This window comes from Ctenopharyngodon idella, chromosome 16 (assembly GCF_019924925.1).
Source record: "Ctenopharyngodon idella isolate HZGC_01 chromosome 16, HZGC01, whole genome shotgun sequence".
Taxonomy (NCBI): Eukaryota; Metazoa; Chordata; class Actinopteri; order Cypriniformes; family Xenocyprididae; genus Ctenopharyngodon; species Ctenopharyngodon idella.
The window spans coordinates 999,832-1,012,082 of record NC_067235.1 but is presented as its reverse complement, the minus strand read 5'-3'; the positions used below and the strand labels follow the sequence as shown (position 1 = coordinate 1,012,082).

The 12,251-nt window shown below is 37.4% G+C and overlaps 1 protein-coding gene across 1 annotated transcript in view; it reads right to left on the bottom strand.

Moving 5' to 3' along the window:
- Positions 1-2,281: 2,281 nt before the first annotated feature.
- Positions 2,282-12,251, bottom strand: part of bbs9 (Bardet-Biedl syndrome 9) — a 111,458-nt gene continuing 101,488 nt past the window's right edge. The window contains 1 exon segment of the mRNA XM_051865661.1: positions 2,282-4,495. Within this exon segment, the coding sequence (XP_051721621.1) occupies positions 4,218-4,495 (278 nt within the window). The 3' untranslated portion in view covers positions 2,282-4,217.

Here is a 12,251-nt window from a genome sequence, read left to right as displayed (position 1 = left end):
GCGGCAGGGATTCCCCCGAGGGGAAGTGCTTAGGGAAGTTCATGAGTGCGTCTCTAAAATTGGAGTGGAACACAGCTGAAGAAAGTTCAACACTCTTACTTCAACAACAGAAACAACAAAATGAAACACAAATGTGATGTTTATCTAAATGCAAATTTACTGTCTAACAGTAGGTGGCGCTTATCCACCTTATTTTTCAACGCGGAAGTGAATGTTCAAAACTTCCAATTCATTAGCCACTATAGGTAAATAACCAGAAGAATAACAAAGTGCAGTAAATAGTAAAACTATTTGCTTTACCAGTGTTTTCATAATTATGACAATACATTAAAATAATGTGGTATGAAATACCAGTTTGCAATATCAAGCAGCTGTTTTGTACAGCTAAAAATAACTGGAAGTGGATGAGACCAGAAGCCAGACACATTCAACATACAAATGACCACGACACTCTTACTTTAAAACTAAGGTGGATTTAAAAAAGAAGCATAAATACGCTGGTTATCCCGGTACACATAGCAACACCTCGAAACTTTCCATTTCTGACAACAGTAAATCAAACAGTACTTACATGTTTTCAAACAGCTGTTGAGATTTTCATTGAGCTATTCTGGATTCTTCCTCTTTTCTATTGCTTAGCAAAATACTCAGTTCGTAAGTCACTAAAAGTCATAGTTTTATGTAACAGCAGTACAGTATTTCACATATTTCATTATTGAATGATTGTGTAATATTCTGAGTTTGCATTTCACTGTTTTTATTTATTTTTAAGAATAACTACAATAATCATCATGTTCACACACAACACCTCTGAACATGAGGACAGGAGAGCTGTCAGTCAATACATGAGAAAACAGTTACTTGTGTTACTTATTTAAAAAAGTAACTCAGATATTTTGTTGTAAATTTAAAAGTACTTGTAAAAAGTAATCTGATTACATAACTCAAGTTACTTGTAATGTGTTACACACAACACTGTCCATTGATGGTGAAGTGAGTCGAAACTAAATGAAAGATAAGCACCACCTACTGTCAGAGAGTACATTTGCATTGAATTAAGAGACAAATCGCACATGGAAAATTGAACCAAATTTTCATGTTGAACATTCATGTTGCTTTAATTCTCTATAATTATCAACTCATCTTCACATCGCTGCTACATCCATCTTTCTTGTCTTACCACGCCGCAGTCTTGCTCTCTTGTGCAAATTATAATAGTGGCACATCTTGCGTCTCAAAATGGATACTTACATGGGTTAAAATGGCATCAGAGGAAAAGTTACTAGTTAAACCCAAAGTATTTTTTTTATTTTTACACATACACTACAGTAAGCATACAGTGAGACGTAAATTTCGTCACCAGCATAGTACTCACGTAGTTGTTTTTCTAAAAATGCCCTTTTTGTTCAGCAGAGACACCGTACTCACTCACTGCATCTGAAATAACATGCTTTCTGAGAAGGTACTTCTTTTAAATAAGTACTTTTACGAGCATTAAAAAGTATGTTGTCATTGTCATGTGACCTACAGTATCAGTTGTGTCACTTCACTGCCATTCACATATCCTCTCCTGTGGCCTCATGGGATAGTAAAGTGATCTCACCAGAAGTAATACTGTTTTATGAGTACTGTGAATTCAGACATACTACTCCTTTCACATATTGTTTTTCATCTACTATATAGTAGATAAATATGTATATTTGGATACAGCCACTGTATCAGGCAGTGGATGACTTTCTGCATTCCCATTGGTTAGTTTCTAAGTTGATCTCCGCTGAACGTTGTTTCATCACCAACAGTCGCTGCGGTTTGTGTCGCCAGAAACTGCAGCTCTCGCTGAAAGTGAATCTAGTCTAGTGGCTTTGTAGCGGTGAATTGCAGTCAGTGTGATCTGTGTTATCATTCACCAAAATTTTTAAGTCATAACTTTGGTTGTACAGGTTCAAAAAAGCAAAACTGAACTAGTACCCCGGTTGGGAATCACTGCTCTAGTCTGTAGTATGGTTTACATTCAGTATGTATAGATGTGGGATATATGACTCACTTCTTCCCACTAATAGCGGCACAGATCAGCGCTGTTGGAGTTGATGATTTTGTGCAGAGGGAAACAGACATTATTATCTAGACAAATGGCCCTATCAAGTTGCCCAAATGAGGCAACATAATACAGAAACGATGCATGAAAAACCACAGAAAAATCCATTAAACATCTAATCTTGGTCCACACACACACACGCGCACAAACACACGCACACACACACACACAAAAGAGTTCACCATCTCATTGGAGCATTTGTAAATTTTAATATTTGTAAGCAATATTATTTAGTGACAGTTTATTGCCTCTTCTGACAGTATGACTGATTTACAGAGACTGACTGGAATGTTTCAGGTTTAAAGGGAAATGTTTACTCCAATAGCTGGTACCAAAATATCACATTTAAATAATAGCAGTTAGTATGAATGATATTAGTATGAATAATATTGATTCAAAAACTGGAGCAAAGAAAATAATAACAGCAATAGTAATAATATAATATAATAATATAACAACAATGACAAATTATTGGTACGAATAAAAGTCTTCATATAAAATGCAACATGGAGTGATGTTTTTGAATTATGGATATTTCTGGTGACTTTTACGATTCAAAGGTACATTATATTGAAATTCATTTTACAAATTAATTTGACAAATTTCTATAGTTTATCAAAGAATTCTTCAAAGATGAAAATGAATCATTTCTACTGAATGACCATAAATATTTGAAAACTAGAAAAATAATCTATTGTAATAATACTCTCTACTTCTCTACACAGGTATGAATGAAACTGTGAGTGTTAATAAGAAACTGCACGTCTCGCTCTCTCACATCATGAAGAGAGAGATGTAGAGACGCACAACAATGCTGTGCAAAATTCAGAATTTAAGAATTTGTTCATTTTTGATCTCAATATGAGGTGAAGTGGTTAACTGAACTGAAATCTGAATTAGGACAAACAGAATTCAGAATAACTGCACTAAGGGTGTGTTCACACTTGTAGTTCAGTTCTCTTGATGATCCAGAACAAAAAATAAAATGATTCGTTTAGTTCTGGTTCGCTTAGCTTTCACACCGTCAGTTTTAACACCAAACCCAAAGATACAAACAGCTTTTAAAACACGCATATTTTGCAACTGAACTTTCTGAGCATCCAAATCAATGCAGTGTTCTGGGCTAAACGTTTTATGTGTTCATATGATGGTATTTTACCAGATGAGAACTCATAAAGATCTTATAAAATGTGTAAAGATTTGAACAAACAAAGATCTGCTGTGAGGAGACGGCGTTTCTGACACCTGTACTGAACTATAATGGACAACATCATGACTATAACGAGAAAAAACAGCTAATCTTGAGCATTCTGAGCTTTTTAAGGTCACATCTTATGACATCACATCCTGTTTTGGGTTGGTTTAGATGTCTTTGGTCCGTGTTCTGCTCATATTTCAGTCGAACCGCACCAGAGCTCATTTGGAAGTGGATTGAGACCCTCCTTTTCTGGTCCGCTAGTTTAGTTCAGATGGCAGCGTTCACAATTATTCACATGAGCCGCACTGACAGAACAATCACACCAGAGTCCGTTTTAGTCAAGTGTGAACACAGCCTCAGAAAACTAACACAGGAATTACAGTAATCCAACAGAAGTTGTACTTTTCATGTTTGGCTCCACTGTAGAAATGAAGCGTTCTTCCACCATTTTCCATGAAATGACAGCATGTTATCAAAAGTATATGTTTGATAACATGCATGTGGGTATTTCATTCTGAGAAATGAAATGTATAATTAAAAACTACACATCCATTTGAGTTTCATTCTATTTTAATTGAAGTTCCTTAAAATATTTCAATATTTTCTGCATCATGTTTTCTACCTCAGTTCACATCCAGGAATGTAAAGAGCCAGTGGAGTTGAGATTGTCGCAGCAGACAGAGATAAGAGCAGTGCTCCTCAGACGTCTCAGCGGGGCGTGGAGCCCGTCATCAGACGTCCCGCAGGGACACACACACTACATGCTGAATATAAACTCCTCCTACATGTCCACTTGGGTGAAAACATTACTTTTTGGATGGTTTTGCTGCCACTATGCTATCAACTCTAGAACTACAGCAGAAAGCTCAGGATGAGGCATTAACCTCTGCAGCGACTAACATCACGAGAGCTTTATCAGCGCATTTAGCTGTCTCCTGCCTCGGACTTCTTCTCTTTGACCTTCACCGAGGACTTCCTGGACACCTTGGTCTTCTCCTTCCCAGACTCCTTTGCTGACTCTTTCTCTCTGGTGGACTCCTTGTCCTTCGAGGACTCTTTTGAGGGTTCCTTTGACTCTTTTGTAGACTCTCTTTTGGACACCTTAGACTCCTTCTCTTTGCCAGAGTCTTTCTTGGTTTCTTTTGTGGAATCTTTTCCTGAGTCTTTCTCCTTCTTCTCTTTGGACGATTCTTTAGATGAATCTGGTAAAAATGAGACAGACATTGTTTGTGTAAATATTCAAAAGAATATAACAATGTACATATTATGAAATACACTTTGTATTATATATATATATATATATATATTTATATATATATATATATTTATATACATACTAGGGCTGGGTAAACAATATCGATTTCTCGATTTTAATCGATTCTCATTTTTACGAACCGATATCGATTCTTAAATCCTAAGAATCGATTAGTCTAGTCTGTTTTCAGTTGATGAATGAATAGAACATGTAGCGCGCCTCCCATCCAAAAAAATCGCAATAATCTTTGTGCTTTGTTACTTTTGAAGCAAAGTCTCAGATTTCAAATGACGTCCATCTTATTATGAGATTCAAAAAATAAGTACCGTTTTGGCGCTGTTTAATGTGGTGTGACAGATCGCTGTAGCGCCTCAGTTAAAGAGAAGCGGCAGCACAGAGCGCATGTGAACTGATCCTCTCCTCCGCTTTAATACCAGTTACAGCGCGAAATAAACATGAATGAACATCTGAAGGTATGTTAAAAGATACAGTACAACTTACCGAAATCTGTATCATGTCTCGTGTAATAGCTCAATCAGTGTTTCAACCTCGGAAAGACGTCAATAAAACAGCTTGTAACAATGTCACGTAACGTCACATTTACCTCAGAAAAAAATATTCAGTGACCATAAACTCATCAGTCAGCTAGAAAAGTGAACTCTAGAAAGCAGCATTCTGATAAATATATGCACCGTTACATATTCATTATAATGTTCTTCAATATTTAATGCATGTTGAATAAATCAGTTATGACAGCCGAGATTTATATGTTTATATTTAAAAAAACAAAAAAAAAACAACAACTAATTGGAGTAGAAATATGATTATGTAATTCTAAACTTTATTTATTATATTAAAAAAAAACATAATTGAGTGTAATTTAAGTGTTTGTATATAAATAAGTTAATTTTAACCTTCAATATTATAGTAAAGTAGTACCAACTGACTCCCATGTGTAGTTTACAGCATTATTTGAGAGATTTTTTTCCTCTAGAAAATTTGTCATTTACTGTATCTGATATACTACATCCAAAATAATCGACATCGAATCGAATCGAAATCGAACCGCAAGCATGTGAATAGAAATCGAATCGAATCGTGAAAATTGTGTCAATACCCAGCCCTAATATATACACATATACTGTATCATATACTGAATGAGGATGATTATATTTGGGACTCCTTGCTATAGAAGTGTGAAAGCCCCTAGTGTAGAGCTCTGCTGTCACACGGGTCAGGACAGATATCTGCTGGTGATTCCTCAGGTGATGAGGGCCGTCTGTGTTTGAACATCAGATATTGTTCATGTGTAGTTCACACACACACACACACACACACACACACACACACACACACACACACACTGCTGAGTGTTTGTCTGTAGATTCACAGCCTCATCTGTGTCATGTGACTGTCTGTCTGTGACGGGACGTCTGCAGTCTCTCATCAGTGTCATTAAGCCTGCGGCTGCTGTGAAGCACCTCAGGAAAGCCTTGTTAAGCTGCTCCCTGCGGATACAGCCCTACAGGAGCTGTCTGTCTTCCCATCAGCCCCAGCGTGACTGCGGCTCACAGGCGTCTATCACACAGGTGGAGGATTGAGACCAGCCCCCAGAGGACGCAGACGTCTGTGACTGTTTAAAGACGCTTTAGTAGACATGATATCTGTGTGTGTGAGAGAGTCGATTCTCTCAGCTGTGACTGACACTGAGTGACAATAGCACCTGATACGCAACAAGAAGATCTGCTCCTTACCCCCAACACACACCCACACACACCCACACCCACACACACACACACACACCCACACACACACACACAGTCTCTGTCTGACCCTCATTGCTCTTCTCCACCAATATTCTGCCAGTTCTGATGCTGGTGCAACAGCTGTACTCCTTGTTGGTTTTGTTGTGTTTTGGGGAAGACATCACACTGCCCTCTGAAGACAAACACACCACACATGTGAGCAGAAAGAGTGCACTTACTGCACAGAAACACAAGATGGGCATCAATGGGCAGCTGCCGGTTTCCATTTCCAGCACACAAAGACTGAAAACCTCTCACGTAAACTCAGCTAAAAATACACACACACACACACACACACACACACACACACACACACACTCCATGTGATATTGTTGTACTGCACAGTTTGCAGTTTAGTCTGTGACATTTGAATCGTTAAAGTGCCCCTATTATGCTTTTTCGAATATTACCTTTCATGCAGTGTGTAATGTAGCTGTCTGTGAATGTAAACGATCTGCAAAGTTGTGAAGCTGAAAGTGCACGATAAATAAATTTATTGTCTCTCAAAAGAAAGAATCGACTCTCAACCGCTTAAACGATTCGTTAGGAATTTGAATCCCACTTCCGTGCTGGCTACACGTCACAGGGTAACACATTTGCCTAATGCCTGCTTCTGGTCTTCATTGGCTGTCCACGAATAACGTCTACTTTAACCCGCCCTCAAACACTGTAGCTGGTTTGTGTTGTAAACATGTCGAGAAGAAGCTGTTTTCTGCAAAAGCAAATTCTCTTTGTAAACACTTTTAAAAGGAAGATTCAGTGGTAAAAATTACCATAGCGATACAAAAGCAGAATAACATTTTACGATTGCTTCTCAAATCTCCATGAGGTCTAAATGGGTTTTACAAAACGGCATTAAAGATGGGACAGTACCAACTGAATCACAATCACAACCTGTATGATTAATTATTGATGTATATATTTTCTACTGGGTGTTCAAAATACGTAGTTTTGTGTTTTATATTGTGCTAGGTCTCCGGCTAACCGGTTAGCTCACATTATTACATCTTACTGAAATACTTCAGCAAATCAGCTGTGACTCACTGTTACCTAAAATTGAGTCCATTAATGCAGATTGTCTTACTACTCTGAGTAATGATAAAGGATGGAGCAAGATTTGTTTACAGTTAACAATACAGTTCCCACATGTGCACCGCAATAAATTAGAAATAAACACATCAGTTTGTTGACGGACATACACTTGTTAATGCTGATGATGAGGAATTACAGTTGCAACTCATAATATACATCAAACTGAGTAGTGTATCACTGAGAAACGTCCTGCTCAAGTCGTTCTTGCGATGGAGGTTCAGGATGAATAACTAGTTCTTCCAATATTTCATCATCAGACTCGCGCTCAGATTGATTTGGTAAATTCGACGCCATCGTTACTGTCTTTACAGTGTGTACAATCGCTGAGCTCCAGAAGCCTCTGGAAGCCATCTGACCAATCAGAGCAGAGCAGGCTCACAGAAAGGAGGGATTTAGAGAGACTGAATCATCGGACAAGTCATTTGAGAATCATTGAAAATTAAAGTGTTTTTTGACATTTGATGCATGTAAACCTGTTATATGAGACCTAAACAAAATTAAGAACCTTTAAAATAGCATAATAGGGGCACTTTAATAATGTCATTTCACGAGTTCACACTTACAAATAATCAGATAGTATAAAAAGTATATGTATTTGGGTGCTGTCCGAAGGGAAGGGCCCCGAGCTCGTTATTTTGGCCTGAACCCAGAGTACTACCCCCGTATCTCTGGTTAGGATAGTAACCAGGCAAGCGTGAGGAGACGGGGTGGTGGAGGAGGGATGCAGGAAACATAGGGAACATAGGTGAGTATGTATATAGGTCTTATCTCTTGCTGATTGGTTAGGCAATTTTATGTGTTCCTCCTGAACTTTGTTAATAAAACATCATTAAATGTGTTGAACTATGTGACCACTTATACAGTGCCAGTTTAGTAAGTTTGGACACACCGACTCATTCTTTATTAGCACACTTTGGATATATGAGAATTATGTAGTGACCAAAACAGATGTAAGTTATGTTATATTAGTGCGTTTTAAACAGTTCTCATGTATGCTGGACACCTGTTGGCTCATTTTCCTTCATCATCTGCTTCAACTTATCCACTAAAAGATTAATAACATTAGTTCTGTAGGAAAAAATACACATATTGGCATAATTTATAAATGCAAAACAAATGAAAGAATTTAAGAATGTGCTTTTAGGTCATAAGATTTTTAATATCATGGGAAACTTACCCTAGTCCTAAATTAGGTTGTGCCCAAACATTTAACTGGTATTGTATTTTACATAGACATTATTTTAATTTACAGTATGAAATAACACAGGAAAGCCTTGGTGCTTCATATGGGTGAATGTAAGGAGTATTCATCTCGCAGGTGTAAGCGTAAAGAGGGTGTGAAATGTTTTAGATCTCACAGCAAGATAGAATGGATGCATGATGATGTGAGAATGTGTGTGTGTGTGTGTGTTGTGTAGTTATGTCTGAATGATATTTCAGTAGGTGTGTGTGTGTGTGTGTGTGTGTGTGTGTGTGTGTGTGTGTGTGAGATTTGTATGTGGCTGTGTGAGCTCCTGTTTTACTTACAGTTTACTTTATAAACACATTATGGAGGGAAGTGTCAGCATTAAGGCCCTGATATACTCATGGCGAAGTTCTTTTTTGTTCTTTGCTTAGAAGTAAAAAGAAGTTGGAAATACCTTTTCAGTGATACACTGTTAGCAAACATCTCAACGCCGCCCACGTTTAGATGAATATGTAAATATGTGCTGCACTTTCCAAAATAAACACACAACAAAAACACCAGCGGTGAGAAAGCAGCAGTTCAGAAAGCATGTGATCACAGTGATGTGGAGATTCAGACTCCAGTCACGTCACGTTTATTTATACAGCACTTCATACTTTTAAAGCAGTTTTTTTGCTTTCATGTTTTCACTCGCATCTGACCTTGACAGACTGAACAGAAGAAATGAATCGGAGAAGATTTACACCTCAAAGAAGGCGGAGCCTCAGAGCCACACCCACCTATTACATCATCACCACAGACCAATGGGAGTTCAAAGTTGTTTACCAGCTGGAGCAAACTTTTCCAGAAAGTTCACTTTGGCAAGCTGTTTCAAACCCCTGAAACGAACTTTAAACAAACTTCATTTTGGCCTGATTTTGTTCAAAATAACGTCACACCAAACTTCGCTAAAATTTCCACATTTTGCTTGAGGGCCTTTGGTGCTACCCCTGACAGTGTGTTGCATATCGGTTGTGTGTTGTAACAAGGCACTCAGAGTTCAAATAATAACTTTGACTGACCTCTTTAAATGCCAACCAATCATTATCGGTCAATTCTCTTCTCACTTGTTACCTGGCAATGCTTTTCTATGACGCTGTGTGCAGTGTTCACGTGGACGAGGTCAAAGCCTTGTTTGATGCCTGTGTTGAGCGGGGCGTTGACGCCCTGAATTGAGTCATGAGAAAGCCCCTTAAGAAATATCAGTAATAGAGTTAAAGCGGCCAATTACAATGATTTCAGTCTTACTCTCATTCAAATGGATAAAGTAATTAGCCATCCAGCATTAAATATCCTCTGGCAATCAAAAACATATGAAAAGGGATTAAAATCATCAGGTCTCAAAGTGAGATACAGCTGTGTTTTTATGATAGGGAAGCATGTGTAAGGACAATAAAATAGGGCTCAAGACAGAGCCTTGGGGCACTGCACCGATGATACGAGCAGACAGAGAGGAAGACTTTCCAATCCTAATACAAGCTCATGTGCAGCTGATCTGAGTTCAGAGTTTGAGATTATTGCACGTTCTTGTGTTCATTTGAAAGGGACAGATGCATCGACATTTAAAACCGTGCACAGCAGATGTCTCTGTTCAGATTACAGCTTGGACTAATTGTACAGCTAATTTAAGACTTCAATAATTTATTAGACAATTATGTACACACAAATAAAGCTCACAACGTCTGTGCATCTTATTATCATTGTTAAATTCAATTTTATTTTAAATGATTAAATTATTTTTATTATTATTTCAAATAATTATTGTCCCTAGTTCAACAGGGTGCTCTTGTAAACAAGGAGCAGCGGCTGGAACAGACTTTTAGTACCTCCTACACTGAAAAAGCTGCAGTCTAATCCTGTTTATGTGAAATAAACCTATTCCCAGTCAGATTTGAGCTTACGGATCTGTTACCATGACATCAACTTTGAGACGAGTTTTGAAGAACGGAACAATACAGGATGGAGTCAAATCATCAACAATTAAATCTACGGATAAGTAATCCACATCTGAAGGACAGGGTCCGGTGTGCTTAAAATTAATTAATCTTTCCGTTTAAATTAATAAGGTCTGTAAAGAACAGAAAGGAAATTAGAGAAACGCTGTTTATTGTAAACATCTGGATATATCTGATCTTTGGGTATAATACAAAAGATAAACTTTACCTATCATGTTGTTACTGAAATCCAATACAAAAGCACAAGTCTTGCTGACCTGATGTCAGCTTAAGATTTCTCCTTTTCATGTTTATAAAATCACTTCATCAGATGGTGGCCGATACAGTAACTGCATGCATTTCTTTAGAGAAAAAGACAGTTATTTAAGTAATGGGAAAAAGGACTAGCTCTCATTTCAAAGAGAGTAGTAGCTTCATGAGAAATACAATACACAGAAATGAGTGCTGATTAACTCCAAGATTCCCTTCAATCAACGCTCTCTGGAGAACTGAGCTGGAAATGGGAACAGGAAGGGAATGAACATAAATATTAGATTGCTAAGAGATGAATATATCCTTTAGAGTTGTACACTGAAAAAAGCGCTTTCTGAAGACTGTTCAGGCAATTCGTCTACCTCGTCTACCTGTCATTGTAAATTACACGTGTTTATTATCTTCTCTAAACATCACACAAAACAACACATATGAATGAAAATGATCTAAGATAAATTCTCCAGACTGTACAGATCAATCAGCACAACTGCAATTATTCAACGCCTCCGAGGTACAGATTTCCACAGATCTCCATGACTGATAAACGAGAATTGTGAGATAACACAGTAAAAGAGGAAACATGTGAGACCATAGTACATCTTATTAAAGCTCTCCGTTTCACTTGAACAGGACAAGACAACATAAAATCCATTACTATGTCCTAAAATTAAAATAATTAAAAATGAAATTCATTGTGGTAGTCGAAAGATAGGATAGTGACAAATATACTTGGTCTCATTCATGAATAAATGTGTGAATTATTATTATTTATATACACAGAAGAACTTCTCACGAAAAAGAAATGGTGCCTAATTTAAAACATGTGTAAAAGCATATGAATCTGTTCTTAATCTGGTTACAATATTAATGAATTTCGAGTATTCTAAATGAGTCTGAGATTAGTATTTTGCATAAAACACAGCCAAACCATCTCCATATGAGTCTCACACACACACACACACACACACACACACACACACACACACACACACACACACACGACTCTGTAAAGAGTTCAATCACAATAAACATCATTTCTACAGCTAATAGACCTTTAATCAGCCAGCTGTACATACACAAATCTGTTTTTATCCAGAGGAACATATAGAATTTCATCTTAACACATTTGTAAGCACAATTAGTGAATGATACTTAGAAGTGCACAAGTCTGCAGCTGCACTATATGTGGCTCCTCATTTTTTCCCATTGGATTTATGGATGTCACCAAGCTGTAACTGTCACTCCAGCTGCATCTGACACTTTATGTAAAGGTGATATTTGAAAGATTTGGTATTTGAAAGATTTATAGGTTAGTTTATATTACTTTTGTCACAATTAGTGTCACACATATCTCAGACTACACTAAAATAAGAA